Source organism: Corapipo altera, unplaced genomic scaffold, assembly GCF_003945725.1.
Source record: "Corapipo altera isolate COAL_440 unplaced genomic scaffold, ASM394572v1 61153, whole genome shotgun sequence".
NCBI classification, from domain to species: Eukaryota; Metazoa; Chordata; class Aves; order Passeriformes; family Pipridae; genus Corapipo; species Corapipo altera.
The window spans coordinates 1,934,081-1,959,376 of record NW_020884958.1 but is presented as its reverse complement, the minus strand read 5'-3'; the positions used below and the strand labels follow the sequence as shown (position 1 = coordinate 1,959,376).

General features: G+C 39.4%; 1 protein-coding gene across 4 annotated transcripts in view; it reads right to left on the bottom strand.

Moving 5' to 3' along the window:
* GRIN3A (glutamate ionotropic receptor NMDA type subunit 3A) overlaps positions 1-25,296 on the bottom strand; it is a 66,893-nt gene that overhangs the window by 20,171 nt on the left and 21,426 nt on the right. For all 4 annotated transcript variants that reach the window (XR_003530978.1, XR_003530979.1, XR_003530980.1 and 1 more), the window contains exons 2-3: positions 19,247-19,851; positions 12,581-13,628 (exon numbers count right to left, since the gene is read on the bottom strand). Coding sequence is in view for 1 of the 4 variants with exons in the window: in XM_027663810.1 (XP_027519611.1) it covers positions 12,581-13,628; positions 19,247-19,851 (1,653 nt within the window). In the remaining 3 variants the exon portion in view is untranslated. The remainder of the gene's footprint in view (positions 1-12,580; positions 13,629-19,246; positions 19,852-25,296) is intronic.

The following is a 25,296-nucleotide window of genomic DNA, read 5'->3' as shown; positions in this document are numbered from 1 at the left end:
TAACAGAAGGTGGGCTGTGACAATACATCATGGAGACTTCCAGCACAATGCTGTCAACACAAACCTTCACACAGTGAAGATGACCTGCTTAAAGAATGAGCTTGGAGTGGGCTAATGCACTCTATGTCCCAAGAAACTCATCACCATAGTCAGTACCAAATTTTTTAGGTTTTATTTCATGGCAGTTTCAGTGAAGAGAGTGAAAACCTCATCAAGACTCAACACTGAACCATCGTTCAAGTCAATTTAGGTGTTTGTTGTGATGTTTGTGACACACATAGTGATGCCAATTGCAGTGCAACATTTGAGCTACAGATAAAGTCTGACTTCACTGGAAAGCATCTCACTCAGACTGTCACCAGCATCTACATCTATCTAAATATTTAAAACTCTATGGGGAAGGCTAGTACAAAGACAGTGAACTGCACCTCCATGCAGTTTTCTGTCCCAAATCCTGTACTGGGAACTGCCCACACTTTGCTTTGTGTTGTGCACATCATCAAATTTCACCACAAACAAGGATAAAACTGGAATGTGGATTAGATCAAAAGTCCATCTGGTTTAATATCTTGTCTCTAGCAACACCATATGTCTGGTGGGAAGTCTTCGAAAGTCTGTGTAAGGGAGTCATGCAGTGATCCCTTGCATCCAATGCCCGACCTGCTTCTGGTAATCTCCACTTTTTCTAAAGCATCATTATGTGTCTGCAATTTTATATTTGATGAACCTTGACTCCTTTTACAAGGGATAAATGTTAATAGTGTTCTAATCCTCTAAATCTTTCAGGACTGTTTTCTACTTGTTGCTGCTTATACACACAAGGAAAAGGTTTGCTTGCAGTTAAGTGATAACAGTGGATTGACAATGCAAAATGCTGCCAAAAGCACTTACTGCTGATCTGCTAAGAATGCTAAAGGTTACTTGCTTCAAGATAAAATCTTTAGGATGGAAATAAGATTAATTGGTTGTCACTGCTGCTTTCTTACTTTCTGTAGTTCTCTCTAGAGAAGATTATGTGAAAAGCTGGAAACCACAAATATCTGTGTTTCGACAGGTTAGGTAAATGTCAGTCTTCCTGTGAGTCTTGCCTTATTAATTATATCTTTTTTTTTTAATCTTTTCTGTTTCTCATGTTCTGTTTCGTGTTTCATATATTTTAAAAGTCCTGTATGAAAGAGTCTTTCTGTTTTCTATAAACCAATAATGGAATCCTAATGCCTAGGGCTACAGAGAAATCATGAACTCTGAAAAATCAGCAGTTGAAGAATCAAAATTTGAAGAATCAAGAATGGATTCTATACATTTTTTTAAATTGGTTGTTCAAGGGAGACAATTACTGTATTTTTTTATCAGTAATAGCAAGTATAAAGGCTATCTTATTGAGGAAAAAATAGCTGTTGAAATTATAGGCATTTCTACTATATGGAGACTATAATTCTGTGTATATACTGTTTTTTCATTCAAAGCTCAGTCAGTCTCAAAGCTAAATAAACATCACAAAGCAGGTAAAGGGCACTAGAAACTGTTGACACTTTTTTTATCCATAGAGTACCTGGAGATTTGCTGGTGATTAAAGTACAATTAAAAATAAATGAATGTAATAGCTGCACATCCATTTCCTGACATGAGTTTTCTTGGCACTCAGCTTAGATAGCTTTACAAAGTCCCTCCAAAATCACACATGTATGGCTGCAAGAAATGGCAAGAACAAGGTTTGTTTCAACCTGAGGAGAGGCTTTGAGGCAACAGTACAGTCCTGGCTTGACAATTCATTGAACAAGATGTCAAGAAATTTATAAGTAAAGATATTGCAAAAAACCAATAGCCTAAATAAAGGTATTTAAGTTTTTTTAACTGACAGATCATTGAATCACAGAATCATTTTAGCTGAAAAAAGACTCTTAAGATCATTGAGCCCAAGTGCTAACCCAGCACTGCTGAATCCATCACTGAACTGTGTCACAGTGTCACAATTACGTATCTCTTAAATCCCTTCAGGGATGGTGACTCTACCACTTTCCTGGGCAGCCTTTTCCAATGCCTGGCAATCCTTATGGTGAGGAGATTTTTCCTAGATCTCATTTTTGAAGATCCATTAGTGTTTATCAAGTAACCAGCCCTTTGAATGTTATCCAGCAGGGCCACCACAGCACCACTGACAACTGCAAACTATGCTGGCTGAGCTACCGAGAGGGCTGAGCAAAGGAATGCCAATGGTCTGGGCAGTGTAACAGCAAATACATGAATGTATCAATGAAGTAGTAAAAAAACAATGTTAAAAGCTATTAGCTATTAATAGATTTTGATATTTTATCTGTTAAAAGCGGTTAAAAGGCTATTTAGTCTTGCTGGTTAGTGGCCCTCCTAAAGAAGATGAGAGCTCCAGCAGCTAACAGTATCATTTTTGCATCTCAAATACTGGAGATCATGGCTCTTGTATGAGAGAACTGAGGTTTATACCTGAAGCACTGGTGTATACCATGAATGGCCATACTACTTAGGTACACCTCAAATTTTTAAAACTATCTAAAGCCATTCATGCGATATACATGATGACCTCCATTTAGATCTGAGTTAAATGGTCATGACAGCCCTCACAGCAGTGGTAATGCGAATCCTGCCAAGCACTGAGGAAATGAAATGGTTGTTGGGTCACTTGAGCACTGAGACAGGGAGGTTTAAACACATGTAGTGTTTAAGGAAACTCAAGAGCTTTACAGTGCATCCAGCTTCTCTGACAGTGCCAGGAAAAGCTCTGGGACTTCTCAAAGTCTTCTGTACCTTGTATACAATGGTGTGACCAGACTAATGATGTTTGTGCTGCTTACTGCTGAAAGCAAACACTGCAGCTACCAGTTCCCTTGGCTTGGCCCCTTACTTCTAGATTTTCTTGGTTTCTGTCTCCTGTTAAAACATCTGCTGAGTGGGAAGTAGGGAACTTGTTTTATTTGGAAAGATGTTGAGAGGAACTGGGCATCTGCATACATTTATGGCTTGGGGTGCCAATTATGCATGAAAATACCAATCTGATAAACATCAATGTGATAAAACCATAGGAGCAGAAAGAAGAAAATACAATCCCGAATGACAGGGAGTTTGCATTACTTGACACGTTCCATTTTATCTAATACAGTGCCACTTCATTGAGAACCACCAGCTAGGCTGAGAACACCTAGACTCCAACTTGAAAGGAAACAGGCCTAGAAATATCCTATGCAAGTTGGGATTTAAAACAGAAAATGTATGAGATGCCAGCAGTTAACCTTGACACATTCAAAGCTGTTGGGCTGTGGGGTTTTGAGGGCTTTCTAGCAGGTTCTGGCTTCTGTATGACTTTTCAGTTCTGCAAAGCTAGAAGATTTGCCTCAAAGACCTTTCCCCATCTTGATGCCCTTGTCATTATTTTTACTAACATTCTGAAGTTTACATCACACTTGGTTGTCATGGATTTTTCAGTGTGTAAGAACTCCAGGTGTTCAGAATATAAATACATAATCTCAGCTCCAGACAAGTAGGCAATACAATATTGCCTTCTGATCTCATGGAGTTTGAGTTTGCTGGGAGCTGTGAGGAGACAAGGAAGATCTAAATAGAACAACTGTTGGGAAGGGAAATTATGTCTATTTTCTATAAGCGATGATGTCATTGAAATGTAGGAAATGCTTTCCCAGCACTTGATTGATGGGGTGCATTGAATCAGAACTATTCTGTGCATTTCAGTATATGACTGGAGGAAAAATGCTTTAGAAACACCATTTCTAATCGTTATCTCAAATCATTAGAAGTATTTCATCACTCATTCAGTAAGCCTCTCCCAAATTCAATTCCATGAACTATTTTTTGAGGGAAATGAGGAAAAGGCAATCCAGTATGCAGCTGGGTGTGGTGCCTGTGACTGTACCCTGCAGTGACAGATGCAGAGTTAATGTGAATTCAGCTTTTACCACCACCTACAATATTGCTCTCCAATTTTAATCGGGTATAGAAAGAAGGAACATGGCTAAAATCACTTTCCTAACTTTTACAACAAATTCTGAGGAAAAATTGTTGTGCAAAAGGTTTCAGTAACCCACCACCATGACAGTGCTGGTTACCTGGTGTGACACCAAGTGCAGTGTTCACTGGACACGTGGTATACCAGCACAATTGGTGTTCATGCCAGCACAATCTCTGCCAGGGAATGGCTGCAGAATCTTGAAAATCTGCTCAGTTTCAATTGCTAATCACTGGAAAAGGGTAGCATTAAGTGAAGAACTGACATGCTTTTAGAGACACTGCTCTTTTACATTGAGACTTCTGTTTTTGGCTTCATTTTACTTTGCCTTATGTAACCTATATGTTGAGGTGGTCTTCCAGGTGCTAGTAGACTTCTCATGGTCCGCTGATAAAATAAATGCAATTGGTAGTGCTAAGCAAGGTTTCAGGGGAAAATGAATAAAACAAATAACACTCCCCCCCAAAACAACAGATCTATGTAAAACTCTGTTCATGGGCTTTCCCTACTTATCTGCAAGAGTTATTGAAAACTAACTAGTGAATATTTATGGGGTGCAGAGGGAGATGAAAGAAAAAAAGTTATTCACAGTGAAGAACATGAATTTCAGATTTTAGCAGAGGAAAATCACAGCTCAACTTCTGGAACTTGAGGTTTTTCATCAGAAAACATCCCACGTGTTCAAGCTTTGGAAGCGGAGACGTTCCCAGGGCCTCCAGGAGAGGGTGTTTGCAGAGTACATTTGAAAGAACACTTCTGCTTCTTTGCTGCAAAAAGTGTCAGTGGAGCTGACTCTTGACTTGCCAGGATAATGTGAGATTTTCTTAAAATTCTATGATTTTGAATGCAAATTAGCCAGGTTCATTAGCTGATATAAATCCTGACTGCTGCACTGAAGTTAATGAGCAGTTTTAATCTGGAAAACACTGCACAGTCCAGTGCTGATAGTTTATTCTCCTCATTGCAAGAAGAGACTACATGAGAAGAAACTGTGACTTAAGTCTCTGTTTAAAAGTATAAAGCCTTTGTATTGATGGTCCCTGTGTGAGCGCTAATAATTAATTGCAAGATCTGTTCTGCTCCTCTGTGTGCTGCAAAAGCTCAGGAATGAGACTGGGCACTCAGGTCTGTGGGTAATTTCTGAGGGTTGCCCTGATGATTGAGTTGCTGGGTAGTTCAAGAAGCTCCATAAAACAGCACTCTGGTGAATATGAACTTGCAGGTGTGTTTATCTCTGTTTCTTAATAGCATTTTAAGAGTTTTCTGGACAGAGAAAACTGTGATTTTTTCCAGGAGAGCTGAGAACTGTAAGATAGTAAGAGTAAATTATTGTAGAAAAAATGAGTAGACTGAGGGAAAAAAATGGATGTAATTCCCAAAAGGCAATAGATCACTGTTTCCAAATCTACTTCACCAGCACAAAGCAACTGTAAAAATGTTCCTGATAGAATCACTTCTTTGAACAAGTTCTTCCGCTTGCTACCCATAAAAGAGGGCTAATGCTGCTCTCAGGCAAGTGAAATCCTTTTCAAATTAGAAGCAAGAGAAGGAGACCTGCTTGGTTGAAAACATTTTCAAGCTACCACAGAGATATTGGATATTTCTGGATAAAGAATCCCTCTTGTCCCTCTGTCCTAAGTCTTGGGTCTGTGGACGAAAAGGTACCACAGATCTCTACAAGCCACTGAGGGCTGGAGGGGGAAACCTAATGTGGCAGCAGCTTGAACTGTAGGTAGTCTCCTCACCTTAAAACCAATCATCTTTAAAATCCATTTTCTCACAAATTTCTTCTGCTCCAGCTGTTGCTGGTTTAAGGTCAGTTCTCCTACCCCCTGGCCATATGGCAGCTGTCCCCTGTATACCAGGGCTGAAAACAATCCTCTGCCTAAACAGGTGTTGCAAGACTAGTGCCCTGTGGTTTCCAGGAAAGGAACAAAGAATGGGTTTGTGTTGTAAATTAGTTACTAGGATGAAGAAGTTTCCCACTGTAGATGGTGGAACTGTCCATCTGTGCAGATCTGATTTCTTAAATATGTTATTTAAGAAATTTGTTATTTGTTATTGCCTTTTGGTTCAAGAGCATCAAATGAAGGTAAATCAGAAAGAGTCCTTTGTTACTGACAGATCCAACACTGGAACAAAAAAGGTTTTTTCCTTCCTGGAATCAGTTTGGAACAGTGAGAAATGTGTTAAGCATTAAGTGTAAAAGAAAAATCACGGGCATGTTTGGATGCCTTGACTTCTTGCACAGTGAAATACAGACATTAGTATTTGACTTTACCTGGTGTTCTGTCAAATCTTAGTGCACTCAATGAAAACCATTATTTTTTTTTCTACAGGGCTTGGACCATTGTCAGCCCTGAAACCCAAGGGATTAGGGTGGGAGCTGACTGAGGACTTCTGTCTCTAGGAAGGTGAGCCAGAATAGTATTCTGGTCTCTGTAGATCACAATGTTTGTTACTTTTGTGAACAATAATAAATATCCTCAATGCTGCTAAGTCAGCTATATGATGATCTTCCACCTGCCACGTGGTAAGATCAGCCTTATGCATCTTTACCATTCTCAGCTCCTCTTTGCCAGTTACTTCAGTAACTTCTTGTATTTCTCCACTTTTTATTATTTCTAGCATGGGTATGAGCACCACTTATGTAGCAGTAACTATTTCTGGTGGTGCGATCACTTTCTTTCTTTAAAAAAATTATATGACATATAGGTAAATGCAGGTTGAGAGTAAGAAACTGACATCAATACAGATGGAAAAATGCTAAGCCACAATAACTCCTTCTGTGCTGAGGAACAACTTTTACAACCTGCATCACATGGAGTGAAGACAGCAGGACTTCTCTTCCACACCTACCCCTAAACTCTTTGGGTCAAACAGAATGGTGAGCTGAGGAGTGGCCAAGGTACTTAGTGACAGTAAAAGGCATCATGTGCAAGTGAAGACCTGGAGCAGCAGAGGTTAATATGCAAAGATACCAAGAAGATAATTGTTGGTAAGAAGACATAAAATGGGAATGGAAATTTGATCTGTAGAACACTGCAGTGCGTTGTCTGATAAACTGGGTATCTGAATGATACAAATCTGAACTGGACAGATTCTGAGAATCCAAAGCTGTATCTTTACAGGAAATCTTTAATGAGGTGATGGGGAAGCTAAACAAGTCCAATGTTCCCAATAAATTGCATGGGGAAGCCAATGAAGCAATGATTTCACCTCCATAAATTGTAGATGTCTTTCATTCCTGTATGAGATGGTTCTGCAATTCTTTGTTCTGACTGGAGTTTGATGCTTGATTTCACCTTTGTCTGAGACTTTTTCACTTTGGTCTCTGTGACACTTAAGTCCTCGAGTTCAAATCCTTCACTGACTCATTAATACTCAGAAAAGTACCATGTCTTAATTAGCAGGGTGTGATGTTGTGAATCATGATCTTTCTGTGCCCAGGGACTTCCTGCACAGAAATACATGCTCTATAGAGTCTTCTTTTAACTGTAAAAAGAAAAGAACCCTGCAGTCCTCTGCAAATAATAAACCGCATGGCAGCAATAAGATTTCTGTGAACTTCACTGAGTTTGTAGCTTGTTTTTTTGCTACACAATTTAATGCATTTACTGCATATTTAAATAAATGATATTTCATTACCTATTTAATACATAGTAGTGCAAGTGAAGCCCTTTATAATGATTCATCTTAGGTTTTTGCAGTGAGACCATGGCAGTAATTTCCTTTAGTGTAGTTCTTACAAAAATTCCTTTTCTGAGGAAGAAAATTTATCAATAAACACACAACAGTTATGGCCTTACTCTCAAGCTTGATGAACTTGAGGGGAAATATCATTAAAAGCAGGAATATTTGAATCGTGCCTCTAATGATGAAAAGGCATATATAGTGAATGGATCTTTCTCTTTCTGTGGTTTGATGTTGCTAAAGCTCATCTGCAGCTACTTGTCAGTTGTATTTATGGACAGTTCTCGTACAAGTAACACAAAGTATTCAACTGATACAATAATTGGCCACAAGGCCTCTAAATTAACTGAGATTTCCATAAATAAGAAATAAGAGCTTGCACCCTCATGTTTTGTTTTTTGTATCTAGAATCAAAAATCTGTGTGATCATACATAATCCCTGAGCAAGAAAATGTCAGAAGTACCTTGCCTGGATCATTCAAAGTGTTTGGTTTTGTAATAAAAAGATGGACAGCTCATAAGAGCAAGTGTTCAGACACTGGACTGGGAGAAGAGCACACCAGGGCTGTTGAAAGAACTTGCTGGATGGGATTTGTCAGAGTGACTGTAGGTGTCTGCATTGTATTCCTTGAGGTACATACGTTTTTGTGTGACATCAGTGCTGGCCATGCTGGCACACCATCATGCATGTCAGAGAGAAGTAGGCAACTCCAGGGAATGGTTTAGGTGATCTTCTTGCCCTGAAGTAAGTCCCTTAACAACAGCTCCAAGTGCTCACCTGTGCCATCTAACTGTGAAAGCACAGCAGACTGAGTAAATCATACATAATGTCTTCACTGCAGGCACGTAAAGTTAGGAGGGATATTGCAGTGAAGTTGCTGGTGATGGGATCCACATGAGTAGCCTTTCTTTTGTCAAATCAGTCTCAATAGGTTTGATATTTTATCTCAAAATACAATGTGGAAAAGAACTTTGCCATTGTCAAGGAGTGTTTTGAAGGTAAAGTGATCAAGAGAAGTAAAAATATAACAGCAGTAAATTAACAAGTAGGCTACTCAAGTGTGTACTACAGATGGGAAAGAAAAGCGATGCTGTCACAAAAGTCAAAGTGGTTGGATCACACCTGAAAAACTCACTGAATTGTTGAAAGAATAACAATTTTTAACAGAAAGAAAGGCCAGGCATTGGACCACTTATGGAAAATCTGTCCAGCTCCTCAGCTTCTGCTGCTTTCATGTTGGCATGTTTGAAACGTTTATTCTGTTCTCTGGATTTCCACAACTGTTTTGCCTCAGATAATGTGAACTCCTCAACATGCTCAGGACTTCTCAGTGCATCTCCAGGATGTGCTCTTGTATGAAAAACCTGAAAGGAAAGTCCCCGTTTCAAGCCCTCTTGCCGCTGAAAAAAACCACTCCCTGGGGAGATCCTGAGGTATCACTTTTCATGAGTTGTTTGGCAGAGTAAGTAGTTTTATTTCTACAAACTTACCTGGTCTAGTGGAAGGTGTCTCTGCCTATGGTAGGGGGATGAACAAGATGATCCTTAAGGTCCCCTTCCAACTCAAACCATTCTGTGATTCTATCATAAGACCAGCCCTAAGGTAGGATGCTGGTCATACCTGTAGGCTGAATGTCTGACCTTGTAAAGAATCAACTCATACAACAATGTACCTGGTCTGCCAGGCACTCTGACAAAGGCAAATATTGTAATTTTTTTCTGTGCATTTAAAGATGTGACATTAGAAGAAAAATTGAAATAAGCCTCTGCAATTCAAATGTAAGAAGGGATAAAAGCAAATGAAGTGATACAAACACAATGTTTTTCCTCTGTCTCCTCTATCTGCAGAAGAGCTTTTAAACTTCTTTGCCACGTACTGCAGGGAGCTTATTAAGGATATGGATGCAACTTCCATCTGGGTAGCCAGCATGTTCATCCTGAAACTATCCTCTTGCCCTCAAAGCAGGCTGAATATGTTCCAGTGAACACAAAAGTTGTGTCTGCCAGTTTCCACTGGCAAGAGATGATGTTTAAAACACCTACAGTTAGAAAATAGGGGTGGGGTGGGGAAGGGGGCAAAAAATTGCCCACTCTCTTAAAAGAATTAGATTTTAATGTGGCAGGACATTGCTTCAATATCTCTGCAATTTATTGGCTCTTACTGTAACAGGTCACCTGAAAAGTGACCCAATAAAGGGGGCAGCCAGCTTTGATGGATTCTGCAGCCATTTGGCTTTAGTGATGTACCCTTGTCAAGATTCTTACACAGAAAATACATACCAAGTTCCCCAAATTCAAGACACATTCCAGGAACTTAATTCTCTTTCCTCTCACTGCTTGCCATCTGGTCTGGTTTGTCTGGCCTCACTGGCTGCTCCTCCTTTCAGGAGCTCAATGATAGTTCTATATTCTCTTCTGCATCATTAGTGCATTTAAAGGTCCAACTGAGCTCTAATTCTGTCCTTCCTGACTATTTTCTACCTCAGATGAGATTTGCCATTTATGGCCTGAAGAAATTACATGTCTTATATTACCTCAAGAAGGTTGCTTCTCTATTTTGGGCTTTGTTTTTCAAATAAATTTCAAAAGCACAGTACAAAGGGCACATGCACACTGAGAACAGCAGCAGAAGGTTTAGAAGTATATGTTTGGAAGTATATTTAAATTAAAAAGATTATTTCTGCCTCCTGCTGCCTTCTTTTTGAAATGAGTCTCCTAAAAAGACATAAGCAGATTTGGGAAGAAAATCCCAAACATAAAGTCTTTTAATCACATATGAAATGCTTTAAGTCACTAACTAAAATGTGGTGCCTGTACCTCTGTGACTGTTGTGCCCAAACATTTCCCAAACCTAAGCTTTAACTCTTAGAACTCTGAATAGGCACAGGTCAGGCTTTGTGCAAGCAAAGGTTACACCAGTGCATTTTCTATTATAACTGCTCTTTTGGACGAAGACTGTGGAGGTAAATGCATGAATGAAATATATGAAACTATTTTGTAGCTCATATAACAGCAGGCAATCTTTTTCTTCCTTAAAATATTTTGTCTTATTCCAACAATGGGAACTGGTAACGGCTCAGAAGCTTAGATCTGGTCCATGAAGCAGAGGAGAGCTTGTCTAGGAAAGGTCAGTAATCCCACTGATTTATTGGAATCACTGACATTACTAACCACGAGTTGTTGGTGTTCTTATTCTGGACCAAGACTTCTGTTTGCAGCCCCTGACATACTTCAACACTCTGTGCTCAATTTTGTAACTTAACACCCAAGTTTTGCAGCACAGCTTTAGAATAATTTGATTTTCATGCAGTCACAGAAATTTCCCAATATCTGTTTTACAAACTCCACATGTGATCACAATAATAATGCTGAAAAATAGGATGCAATCTGATGCAGTTTATTTTGATGGATGAGGAGATGGTCATGCAAACAGTAGAGGACTAACCTCATTTTCAAGCTAACATTATGGTTCACACAACAGTGCAACACAGATATGCCTGATGATGGGGAAATTCAGCTGAAAGCTCTCATTTGCTTGTTAAGAATGCTTTGAATAAAACATGTACATTGATCCCTGGACTTTTGTGCCTTACACTGATAAAGATATTCATGTAATATTCATGGTATTTTGTTCTGGGAGGGGAAGGGCAGATTAATAGAAGCAATTTGCTTTAAGACATAAATCAATTTTAGACTGCCTCAGGCCAACCACAAAAACTATTGTTCTTGGTTTAAAATATTTTTGGTAGAAACAATCTAGTTAACATTGAAGGAAGTGAGTCAGACAAAGTCAAAACTGTATGATCATCAGTCTGAATGCAAAGTTTTACTAATGTAACAGATGGAGCTTGGCCTTTGCTGCCTGGAAGGACATATGTAACATTTATTTACACAGTTTACAAAATCAAAATATATGTCCAGTTCTTGAGTTATGAAAATTGCTTTTTACAATGGCACAGCATTGTATTGATTCAGTCACCATGGTGAATGTTTTCTGTACCAGTAGTCAGGTCATGAGTATAAAACTGTGGATAATGCAATCCCACCTTCACTGCAGAAGGTGCCAGACGAAGAAGGGAAATTTCCTGTCACCACCCAGTCTCTTAGAGTGATTGTCAGGTGAAGAGGATGCTCTTGCATCACCTGCAGCCATCTATTTGCTCTGCAAACCATTCTGCCACATGTTTTCATGATCACTACTTAGTGCTAAATTAAATAAGAATAGTCTTATAAAATGACTGGACTTAAAGACCAACTGAAGACCCTCTGGAAATGGGGAGAGAGCAGGTGGAGGCAGTACTAGGAAGCCTGAGCACTTTGCAGAGGGGTTGTCTACGACATTATTCATCTCCTCCCATGACGGGTCTCCAGCAGAAACAACACTGCAAATCAAATTCCTGACTACTTGTAAAGTGAATTCCACTGTTTTGATGCATAAGGTAGGATTTTTCAAAATATTTCAGTTCTGTTACATTTCATTTAGCATTCATGGGGAGTTTTGCCAGTAATGCCTTTGCCAGCAGCATCATGACCAGTGAAATACTTGCAAAATCCTACCTAGAGAACATCAGTGTTTTTGTCTTTGAGCTGTGCAGTTGTTTTGTTTGATGAACTGTCACAATGAACTGAATTATCCAACTGATCAAAACAACTACTGTCAAATGGTCTTGTATCTGAACTGAAACCCCTAATCTGCATGTCAAAGCCACTTCTCTGCAGTGGGCAACACCAAAATATTTCATCTTCCCCCTCACCTTCAATCTTTGAAATCCTTCCCCCCCTACTTTTGTAGGTGTTTAAAAGCCCTCTCTCGCTGAAACCATAAATTATGGAGGAATGAATTTTGAGTGGAAAGAAGAAAAGGCTGAGTTAATAGCAACAGACATGCTTTACCTTTGGGTCATGTATTCCAGAAAGTTCTTCATAGATCTTCTCTCCTACCATGACAGCAGCCAGGTTGGCTGTGTATGTGGACAAACAAAAAAGGCAGAAAATAGCCCAGAGATTCATTAAAAACCTGCCAGTCCAGCACTTCGGGGGTTTGATGGCAGCTGTTCTTCCAAACAGGATCGAGTAGCAGACATTCAGGGCAGAGGAGAAGGAGAAGACTTTGTTCCTATTCCTTCCCCTAGGGGTCATTCCAAAAGGGCTTTTCCATTCGTATAAGGTGAGGAATACAGCTGTGATGTGAAGAGCAACAAATATACCCAGCCACATAGTCCAGTGCAGTGGCCACATAAAGGCTCCAATAGGAGCTGCCGTGTCCTTGGTCCTTACCAGGATGCCCAAGCTGGTTGAAAAGAAAGGGCTGGTGAAGTCAATCACTTGGCTGCGGGCAGTGTTGATGCTAAATGATGTCACTGCCATGTGAGCTGTGCCAGCCAGAAGGTCTCCCACCAGCCCTGTCCAGTGGCCATTCTTCCAAGCTCCATATTTTCCATCCCCAACAATGTACAAGTCAAAATCGAAATTCATATCCTCAGCCAGCTTCTCCAGCAGGTCAATACAGTAGCCATAGCAGCACTTCTTCAGCTCAATGGGAATGGTGTCATTCCCCCCTTGGAGGGTTTCAAACAGGTTATCCAGCACACCTGAGTTGTTGGTCAAGGGGTCCAGGCACAGCTGCCCTGCTGGGCAAAGACCTTCATCATCGACATCCCTTGTGAAGACAAACGGGTGCTCAATCAGAGTCACCACTCTGAGGTGTAGCCGGGTGGGGTGCTGTATGTAACTTTTATGTCTCTGTGTCTGTTCTGGCCATATTCCATAGTCCATGATTATCTTTCCCTCTTGCCAGCTGCCTAGACGTGTCCACATTGGGTTCCCGACAGGGTCGTGCTGGAGATTCCAGATGAAGAAGTTGTTTTCTGAGCTGACAATGGAGGAGCCCTTCACCTTAACGCGGCCACTGAGACCATCGAAAGTTGTGTTGGCTAAAAACCTGTTGGAGGGAGAAGGCAGAATAATCAGAAGCAGACAGCTGAACCATGAATTCATGTTCCAGAGAATAGTTGGATATGTTGCTGAACACCTGGATCATTACTAGCCTTCCTATGGCACAATGAATCAGTCACATAATTTACAACTAAACTACATGGGGATGCTCCCCTACACATCTAATGTAAATGAAAACTTCTCAGGATAGATATCTTCTTTATTTACTGGAAAAAATGAGAATGAGGACAATAATTTTTTCAGTTACCATTGCCTCATAAATTTATGAAGCATAGGTTAGTTCTAAGCTGAACTCACCAGACCTGTTGTCAGTTTCCTAGATAAAAATATACACGAAAACGGAAGAGTGGAAATTATGTATGAAATGTCCTTCCAAAAAAAATGCTAAAATCTCAGTAAGATCTAGCTTGCATAAGAGGGGCTACTGAAGTGCTGTCAACAGCTTTCAAGCACTCTCAAGTGAACCAATGGGGATTCAAAAATGCAAATCTGGCATTGGTAAATCACTGTTAGTCACTTCAGAATAAAGTAAGGGAAGAAAATGAAAGATGGTTGCTCTAGGACAGTCAGTTTTAATTATTATGAAAAAAAAAAGAAAAAGTAGTTTTGTAAAAAAGTGCAAAAGTAATGTTATTAAAAGTGTAAAAGTAATGTTAGATTTCATGAAGTGTGTCAGTTTTTCACTGCATTGAGAATGCTGAGCTGCTACTATTCCAGACATTCACAATAAAGTCTAATATTTGTATTGGAAGCCAACGTTTGCTAGTAGTTGTCTTCCCTGTATGTTGAGTTCAGCTTCTCATAAGTCATTATCAAAGAGGCTAAAATGACATGGATAAAGGAGCAGGGAACCCATCAGTAATTAGGTGTTAGAAGCAGAAAATCCTTTTTAGTGCAAGCACCATGACCAGCTGAACTGCATGCTCTTAATAGGAGAGCTGCTACACATTTTGCAGGGGCTGTGTAAGTCAGTATGGTGATTCCATTAAAAACAACTGAGTTACATTGCTGTTTATATGGTGTAAGGTAAGATGTGCATTTTTTTCAATAAAAGGCATTCAGAAGACAGACTATTTAACTGTTGCAGCAGAATATAACACCTCACATCAGTCCTGAGAATTGGGTGAAGGTAAATGTTGTAAGAAGTATAAAGGCTATAGCTGTCATTACAGCCTCAATAAGCAAGGCATAAACTTTTAATTAGTGTTAATTGTTTATCAATAATTACAGAGGATAAAAAATAACCTTAAATTTATTTGAAAAGGATAAATCGATTGCAAGTGCGTGTGCACACATCCTTCTGCCCAGGCTCTACCCTTTGTTTTAATGACTTTTCATTATTTTTGCTGGGGTTTCAGCAGTTAAAACTCTCAAGGTCATAAAAACGTTTGCCTTCTGCAAAGTGAAATTTATGAAAGTAAGTATTTTTTTGAGTGTGATTGTGTGTGTGACAGTCTTCTCTGAGACAGCTTCACTGTTCTTCTTATGCAGTCTCTTTAGAGTAGGGGGAGTTTGGAGAAAGACGATAGAGACACTAATCTCAAAAGTAATTGATCTGTACATGTGTTAGTCTAGGCCTGGAAATTATGCCTAAAACTATTTTTATATATATATATATATATATATATATATAAACATAAATACTTATAAATTATAAATGTTGTTCTCATATTTTAAATCCTTTACGCTTTAGTGTAGTGTCAACTAAATGATACTATAACTTCATTTATCAGTGATGTCTGCCTCTGTTTGCCCAGCCGTTTCCTCTTATCTTTCCTTTCTATCTGATGGTGTACTTTCATGTTTGCGTATGTAAGCACTATCAAGACAAAGTTTATAGGAGAAGGCAGTCTTAAGCACTAAAGAAAGGTTTATGTGCCCATAAACTTGTTTGGGTTTTAACTCTCTTATTTTTATCTCTCCCAGTCTCTATAAAAATTGTGCAACTTCTTTACAAGCCTTGCTGGGGATATATGCTGAAGCCATCACTGACAATAACAGTAAAACCATTCTGTGTGTGTAGACGAGCCTGTATGAAACTTTTTTTTTTAAGAATTGTGTGTAAATACTGTTAGCAGATCACAAAATGCCAAAACTGAGGGAGGCAATTCCTCAAGTGGAATATGCTTGCGAAGTTCTGATGAAATTTGGCCCCATGTTGCTAATACCGCACACCCTGGATATTAGTGGTGTGCAGACCAGGTGCTTTGGAAGTAATTGAAGCTGTGGAATAATGCATTGGATTCATTTTCTGAAGGTAGAATGAGAACAGGGGAATTCATGCACTGTGTTCTCTGACTTTCATGGCAGAAATAAGTGTGCCCGGGAGGGCAAAACAAGCCCTCTGTACCTGTCCTGGGGTCGTGTTAGGAGCAGGTATCTGAGAGATTTAGTAGCATTTAAATGTGTGACTTCACTAGTGGCTTACTTTTGTAGCTGATTTGCATGTTTTATGTTTTTCATAGTGTCAGGACTATGAAAAATATCAGGACGTGGATCAAAATAAGTGATGGTAACCACATGGGAAAAACATTTTAACAATACTTTGTTTTAAACACAAGCAGCTGTGGCTGCTGAGCATTTGCATCCACTGTGTGGAGCACCAGTGAAATCCACGCCAGGGACGCCATGTAAAAACTCCCTTCCTCATTAACTTTAGGAAACAGATAAGAGGATCTGACTACGCCACTTAAGCTAGAAATCTCTAATGTAAATCTCTGGGAGTTACAAGTGCTGGGTATTGCACAGACACTTTGGGAATATCTGAGAAGTCCTGTTTCAGTAGGGCTACTGACAAGTTTGTATGGAAATACAGCCTGTACAAATTTCAGAAGGTGAAGGGTCAGGTCCTCGAGTCTGACTGCTGAATGAGTTTCCTTGATGCTATGTCGATATATGTAAGCTGACAGTCTGTTACAACTGCATCAAACCTTAACTAGAGTCAATTCAGTTTGAACAATGAGACCGAAGTGTCTCATTTGCTCATTTTAGCTTTACTTGTTTCTCCTGTGCTTTGTTGTAAGAGCTGCTCCTTAGATCTTTGGCAGTACTACTACTCTTCAGCAGCAGTATCTTTGTTCTACATGTAAGAATGATTTATTGAAATTATTGTATTTTTTTCTAGCTTGGTGGCTCAGTCGTTCCACATCTTTCTTGGGAAGCTTACTTGAGACAAGAACTAGGATTGGCAAGTGAAAACAGAAGGTTCTGGGGAGACCTTGTAGTACCCTTCCAGTACCTAGAAGGTCTCAAGAGAGCTGAAAGCAGACTTTTTACAAAGCCAAGAAGTGATAGGACAAGGGGGAATGGCTTCAAACTGACGGAGGGCAGGGTTAGATGGTAATTAGGAAGAAATTCTTGGCTCTGAGGGTGGTGAGGCACTGGCACAGGTTGCCCAGAGAAGCTGTGATGCCCCACCCCTGGCAGTGTTCAAGGCCAGGTTATATGGGGCTTTGAACAGGCTGATCACTACAGTAGGTGTTCCTGTCCATGGTAGGGTAGGTAGAGTGAGGTGATGTTTAAGGTCCCTCCAACCCAAACCGTTCCAGGATTTTACGGATATGTGAAATAGCAGGTTGATGAAATTACCCAAGAAGCAGGGTTAAAGCTGTAAGACTAATGAAAGCTATAAGACAAGATAAGGTTTTGAAATTTTAATGCCTTGTTCCAGCAACAAGGATGCTCCACGAGCAGGCAAAAATGGATCAGGGGATTAATCTCATTGTAAGAGGAATGATGAATGGTGACTTTCAACAGTATAATCTTTGGGGGGTTGTACATCTACATCCATATCCACACAGATACAAGCACACCTTGCCATGTACTGGATCATTATTCTGCTCCTGGGTGCATTTAAATATCTGCACAGTCAAAGTATGAGATCAGTGTTGGCAGTGAGAGCTCGGGCTGTGCCAGAGTGTGGGGCTGCTGTTCATCCACACTCTGCAGGGAGGGGAGGTGAAGGTCTGTGCACGGTGCCTTCTCCATTCCCCTTCTCCATCTCCACCCATCACAGCTCCAAGGCTACATATCAAGACAGAGGGGTTCATCTAGACACAAAAACGCCTCCTTTGGTGAACACTCAATTAAGCACCAGACAGAAGTTTCACTTTTGGAGACACAAGCCACCTGCCTAAAAGTTCTGGTGCAATGGATAGGGCTGGTGACAGTGAAGCTACTTATCAGTGCGTCACACCTGGGAATTTAATGGTACCACTCAGAGTTAATAGTTGTGCTGCTGACACAGATACATCAGTTCTGGCCATCAGGTGTCTATCTCACTTGTACACCATAAAAACAGCTGCGGTGTTTTATCTAACCCGTTATTTTGCCTTTAATAAGCAAATGTCTAGGGAAAAAAAAAGGTATGATTCTTTCTTTCATTTCCACAGTACCCTTACCAATATGAAGGGACAAAAAATTTCACAGATGTGAAATTGCATATTGTCTCCCAAAATATACCAAAAGGTACAGCAGTCACTGTTCATGAAAGAGCTAATAGTTCTCTGTACACAGCAGTGATGATGGATTATTTTTCATTTATAAAGTGTTTTAATTTTGCTTTCCTTTTTCTTTATCCCTTCCTTAACTCTCAAAAAGCTATTAAAAAAACTGCTGTCTCCTTCTTACTTTAAGAAGCCTCTTTCTGAGTTTTACTTTTCAGGCATAATCTAGTTAAAATATCCAGAATAATGAGACAAAATTAATATCAGAAGTCACCTGGAATATTGCAAGTCAGTCCAGTGTTTACTCCCAAGCCTTTTTTCACTCTTGGGAAGCAGGAAGCTTTTGACCCCTAAGTTATGGATGAGTGATGACTAAAGAACTGTTGAGGTCTCAAATGGTTGTGTTTTGAACAGTGCTGTTAATGCATTATTGTGCAGATATACCTGAGAAAAAGTTAAGTTTTTAAAAAAAAAGCTGCATAAAAAAAGCCTCAAGAACTTTTATCCTAAGTCCAACAAAACCTATTGGTTGAAAATCATGTTTTGGGGGAAAACATGCAACGCTCACTGGATGTAAATTACGTGATGAATTGAAACAGTTAGCCAAGACCTTTTTGTTTGTTTTCAGAAAGACTCATTCATGTTTTCCTCTCAAAAAACCAGAACATTTCAAGACATGAACCCTGAAACAGTTTTGGGAATAGCTTCAATATATTGACATGCAGCAGAGAGAACACTTTATAGTATTAAGTGCTCTTGCCAGTAGCAGCAACTGCTGGGGTGATCAAGGTTCATCTTTTTTATCTCTTTTCCATGGAAGCATACTAACAAGGGCTACACATCTTTATACTGTCTGATTGCTTTCATAGTGCAAATATTCTGTCTTTTGTGTACTTTCGGGAACCTCAGAATGTCAGAGGATTTGACAGTAGCCTGGAATTTTCCCTCTTATGTGCACAAAAATAAATACAAGTTTCAGAGCACAGTCTGTAACCTAGCCTATGTTTACCACATGATTTCAACTTCCGTGGAACAGTGTCTTCTTCTACAAGTGGCTTACTCTCCCAATGTGGCTCAGTTTAAGTTTCACTACCTGATTAGAAGTAAAGAAGCAGGAGGAAATACTGAAACAAAAAAAAAAAAAAGAAGGAAAACTTACTTTGACAGATACTGTCCTGAAGTGATATTCCTCTCATCTGTGTCCATGCAATTCATTGTACTTGGAATAAGAGCTAGTTCAGGCTGGATCATGGTGGCTGCTGCTACAGCTCTGGCTACCAGCTCCATCGCGTCCTGCACGTAGTGCTCGAAGACTGACTGTGTTGTCTTGCCGTGGGCGATGAGACCAAGGGGCAAACCTTCTGTCCTCAGCTCTTCCACATTCTGTGAATCCCCAATAATCCAGTGAAGCTCTGGAGGCATCACGCCAAACTGTGTGGTTATTTCAAAAATCCTCCGTGTTTTCTCCATGTCACATCCAAACATCACCATGGTGGATGTTGTGTCCTTGATGCTCTCCAGATAAAGCTGCAAGTAGTTCAGAAGGTCGCTGGTTGAAGTGAGGTTTGCTGTGATGTTTATAATGGATCCCAGGTGGAACTTGGAGCTCTGTTGTGTGAGGAAGAGGAAATCTGTGATGTTCCACTCCTCCTGGCACAGCATCAGGCTGAAGTTGTACCAGTTGTTCATCGCAAGGATCGAGAAAGTGACGTCAGCATCAGAACTCAGTGAGCTTTCTAAACTCATCTGAAGGTGAAGGGGATTCTATGGTTAAAAATATGAAAGACAACTGATTAGAAATATACTGGACAAAAGTTAATGGGTTTGCCAAATTTTTATTCACTCCTTTAGTTCAAGGTAACCACCTGTCAAACAAGAGTACTGTGTAAGAAACAGGAAACTGTGTAACCACTGAGTTTAAATGGATTGCAATTCATGGGCTTCCTCAGCTAGAGTTTAACTCAACTTCAGTAGTCACTAATGAACCTGTTTCCAAGAATTTGTATTTCTTTCTATCTGTTTGTCTTTTTGGATTTCTTAGCATTCTCAAGCAAAGATTTCCCTGCTCTCCTAGCAGGAGTATGGGAAGGTGTTTCCTTACTGCTTGGGTTCAGCCTTAGTTTGTGCCAAACCATTTACAAGTGTATGCTGAAAAGTTCTTTGGTAAACAATAAGAAAAAGAAAGAAATCCCCTCAGTTCTTTTTGTTACATGTTTTTGGGTTTTTTAGGTAGTTGGGAGCTTTTTTACACAGACATATGAGTAACCTAACAAAATGGATCACAGTCTATGATCAAGGCACATCATGGATTGCCAACAAAACAGGACATGATGGATTCTTAGGTGAAGGACAAGTTACCAAATGTACCAGAGGTGAATATTTCTTCCTTTCTTATGATTTAATTCATTATTTTTCCTTAATCTCATTCCTCTCCCTTCCCTGGTCCCAAAAATAAAGTTAAATTTTATCTACCATTTTAATAAGAAAGAAAAATGTTAAAGGATCCAAGCAATTTCTGGAATTTTGCTAGGAAATAATTCTCTGCCCGCCTAAAATCTTTCTATGAGGATTTCACCTAGCACATTATATACTGTTTCTATGAGGATTTCACCTAGCACATTATATACTGTTTCAACTTTTGGTTTTATTTGAGAACTTGACAGTCTTCACTGTAGCTTTCCTAAAACACTTATATTACTTTACACTGACATTTGATTCCAGCCATGAGACTGTTCAAAAAATGTGATGCCTGTTCCAGTACATCTTTTGGTTTGTGAGATCTTTGTTGGGACTCCTCAGATTATATCTTATCCTACACAGGTACCTGGATTTTACCTTTCTGTCCATTATATTACTAAACACTTAAGGTCTGTTCATCCTTTTCTTACATCTCCAGTAGTTAGCATGTATTATACATGCGAACAAGCCTTTTTAAAACTGCTATAAAGTGCTGTCATTTTGGTTTTAATAGTATTTTTCTGTTCATTATAGGCTTCAGTTGGTATGGATTTCAGAAATGTCATTCTGAATTTGGAATAATATGGTAATTGGTCAATTACATCAGTTTTACTAAATAAAACCCTGGGCTCTCCAATACAGAAATGGGGTGAAATGACAAAAAAACCCCTCAAACCCCATTTACAAGCAGCAAGTTTCCATTATATTAATTTGTAGTTACATGAACTCATCATCTGTTTTACAGGCAGTTTAAATTCAGAGCTTGATAAAGAGAATATTTTAATTGAAGACATTCTCAGTTCTTTTTGTTATCTCTTGGGTTTGGCACCTGTGGTCCTTTTTTTAACACAGACTCATGAAAAAACTAATTAAATGGATTGCTGTCCATGATTGATGCATATCACATACTGCCAATAAGACACAAAAGGACTGACTCTTTGATTAAGAACAAGTTACTGAACACACAAGAAGCTAACCTGTGCAGAATCTCTGAGTTGTATGCTGCAAAACACTGCCTACTAATTAAATACATTATTCGTTCAGGGGGAAAAAAACAGTACTGTGCGTAACATATGGGTTTGGCAAGCTGGTTTGAATGAACTAGTCTCTGCAAACTGAACCACAGCAAACTTTTTTTTCTTTATGAGATGGTTACGAGATAGTGGGGTAAATTAACTCTAGTTTGTCTATCACTGCAAATAGATGGGAGTAAAAAGGATTTTCCTTGTTCCCTCTCTGTTCAAGTAGAAGTATGAAAATTTTTTTAATGTAATGATCTGCCTCCAGTCAGCAAAACTTTGCAAGTCTTAGTTAATTTGAGTGTTAGAGAAGAAATGATTTATTCAGTATACACAGAACATACACTGTACATATATAAATGATAGCACACAACCTGACCATACCCATACAAGGAGGAGCAAACATCTTCAGTATATTCATGAGCATAACACTCGGCTCTCAAGCACACCACTAGAGATATTATGCTATAGGCTTAGGGATTAACAAAAAAAAATCTACTGGATGCAGAAAAACAACCACATGCTGATGACTCAACAGAAGTTTGCAGTAACAGGAAACAAAATCCAAACCTGAGCGTTTTCACTGCTTAGGTTGTCCTGGGTCTGATTTTGGCACATGCCAACAAGCTCATACCCTGAACTGGCAGTTTGGGTCCCACCACATTTCGAGGAGTAGGAGTATCTGGGAGCATCCCGTATGGATAAGGTTGAATGAGCACTGCCTCTTCATCTCACCCAGTGGGTTTAAATCTTTGGAGACCTCTAAGTCTTCATGCTAAATCCAGTGCATATGTGCAGTTTCACACAGGCAAGGCTGCTTCTGCTCCTCTACAGCACAGTTCTTCTTGTATTAAAACACTTTGAACTGATGAAAATCCACTTCTGAGGATCACTGAGCATTATCCTGGGTCCAGAGCTAATGTAGCACCAAATATACAGCATCCAGAGAAGTGAAACTGTTTCTCAGGGTCAGAAAAATGGGCTCAATTTTACTCAGCAGTGCAGGGGAAGCCAGTTTCCATCTGATTTGGGAGTTCTCAGTTGCAAAGCTGGACTTCCCTATAGAACCACAACTACAGGATTAATCCTCAGGAGCTCCAGCATTGGTCCCTATCTTAAGTGCAAACCACTTGAACGTGTCAGTGTGGTCCAACAGGCAGTTCTTGTACTGAGATAGTGCCCCTCACTGAAGAGAGTGAGTATTTGGGATAAGAGAGGTGTATTTGTGATAACCTGGCTTGGACTGAGCCTGCAATTAAAAGTGCTTCTCAGTGTGAGACCATCTGTGCTTCAGCCATCACTTTCAGAAGCCCACAGATGTGCTGACACAACCACTTATCATCACTGTAACTTATTAGCTGCTGAATTCCCTGCTAAGGTGCTTGAAAGGTAAACATTCAGCCCTGAAAAAAGCAGAAAACACAGTCTCTTTTCTCTACTAAGTAATTGGGACTGCAATTCTGTCTTTGAGATTTTTCTGATACAGTAATATACATAAAATTCAGTCATTAGATGTTACTTTTGCTCAACTTTTGGTTAATTCTCAGCACATCATGAGAACATCCCTATAGACACAGGGAGGAACAGTAATCAATGTTTCCATTGTACTGCGACCCAGGGAAGGGAATGTTTGTTTGGGGGTGTTTGGATTTAATACTTTCTTAATTATATTTTGAAAGGTTTATTTGCCCTTTGTAGGTTGCAGTTGAAAAAAAATGTGCAGAAGTCACATTTCCATATACAGTCTTTGATATTACAGTGTCTTAACGCTTTTACAAATTTTTTGTTTTGTCTTTCTTTAAAATAAATAATTACTGCTTTTTAATGAGGAACTTCCACAAATTATTTATTCAAACATTCAGTAGTTAGTAGTAATTGCTGATACAGTGTAATTTCATAACAAAGGCCTCTGACAACTTAAATGATAGTTTAGATCATTATAACTTTGTACTTATGGAACAGAGATTTGTGAGAGAGTATCTATGTATTGCACTGTGCCTATCCATCCTTATTAAAGTTCTTAGGCAAACTGCTTCTTTACCTCACTCTGAAAATTAGTAAAGTTTTACTATTTCAGTCAAACTGTCAAGTAAAGCTCATGTGGAAATTCAGTTGCTGTGTTTAAGGTTGACTTTAAGCTGTCAATAAAGATGACATGACCTGCACCAGTTTTCGTTCAAATTACAGAAACAACTAAACCTCATTTGAATAATGTTATCTGTTTTAAATAATGTGTTTGCATTTACATTGTGTCACCAGGAAAAACGTTTTCTATGCGCATGAGAGCTTGATTATTTATTGGACATCATTAGTTCCCGTTTTATAAACCAGTCATGATCACCTGACCTCAGTGTTCACTTGGTAAAGAACAGGCCTTGAATCCTTAATTTCTGACTAATTGCCTTTGGATCAGACACTGACAGTCTTTCCACTGACTTCCAGTGGGCTTTGGACCAAGCCATTCATGGAATATTAAGCTTTATATGGTCTGATATGTTTCTACTCCTGTCCATCAGCAGAGGCTGTAACAACCTATGTGGTTTTTGTACCCCAACCAGAGCAGTTTTACAGTTTTTTCCATTGCCTGAGACACCTGAGGGAGCAGGTTCATTTAGCAACTGAAACATGGTTTGCACTTCATTAATGCAATATTTTCCAAGCCTCCATTTTCAGCAGTCTGCAAACCCATCCTTTTAGCTCTTGTAAATCTTGTAAGCACAAGCGCCTGGAGCTGGGCTGACTTACACCCTGAAGGATCTGGCCATTTATCTCTTCAACCAAATCTGTAATGCTAATTAGGCATGGTCACGGTGACATTTTATTTGACATTATAATAGCTTCATTAGGAGAGTTAAAAGCATATATGTGAATATTATTTTGTTAACTTTGTAAAAGTAAATAATACACAGAAAATATTATGCCCCTCTGACTCAAGGGGGAAAAGGCAGTGCTCATATATGTATTTGTGGTAAGAAACACGAAAGAGAAAACAGGCTATATAATTATATCAGACAGAGTTCCACTGGAGCAAAAAATCATTCTGGCTTGCAATGTCACTGTGGGGACTCACAGTTTTACAAATAGAGCTCAATGGTAGCTGTGAGCAAGTGGATGCCACAGACTCAAAAACTGGGATGCCTGCTTTTCCATGACTGAAATTACAAAATTTAGGCTTAAAACCCAGTCCCTTAAAGTCCACATGCACACTCTACTGCTTCTTCCTCTCATACCATGAAAAAGGTGCTAAAAATGTTATCTTGGTTTTTTTAATATCTGTCTCTTTTCCTTGTCTTGTGCACTTGTCTCCTCAATCACCCTTGTTCAGCCAAGATCATAATTTGGAACAGTTAGGGACCCCACACTAATACTATTTTTTGCAGATGGTTTAAAAGCTTCTCGCAGAGAAAAGCCATCTTAGACTAGCCAGAGCTACCCTGACTCCTGCAGCAAAAGAAGCCTGGCATCCATCCAGGTAATTCTTATATGCAAATCCTAAAAATGCACTGACTGTTCATTTTAAAAATCACAAAGCCACAAGAATTGGATTAATTTAAGTCCTGACTTAGTTTGACTTGAAAATTTTTTTCTCATTAGACCACACAGACATGACTTGAGGTTGCTTAGCATCTCCAATGCTACATACAAATAGTCCAAACTAATCTGAATATGTACAGCTCTCTACAAGGTCAAAGAGGCAATGTGATACATGAATGTTCAGCTATTCTTGGAAAGT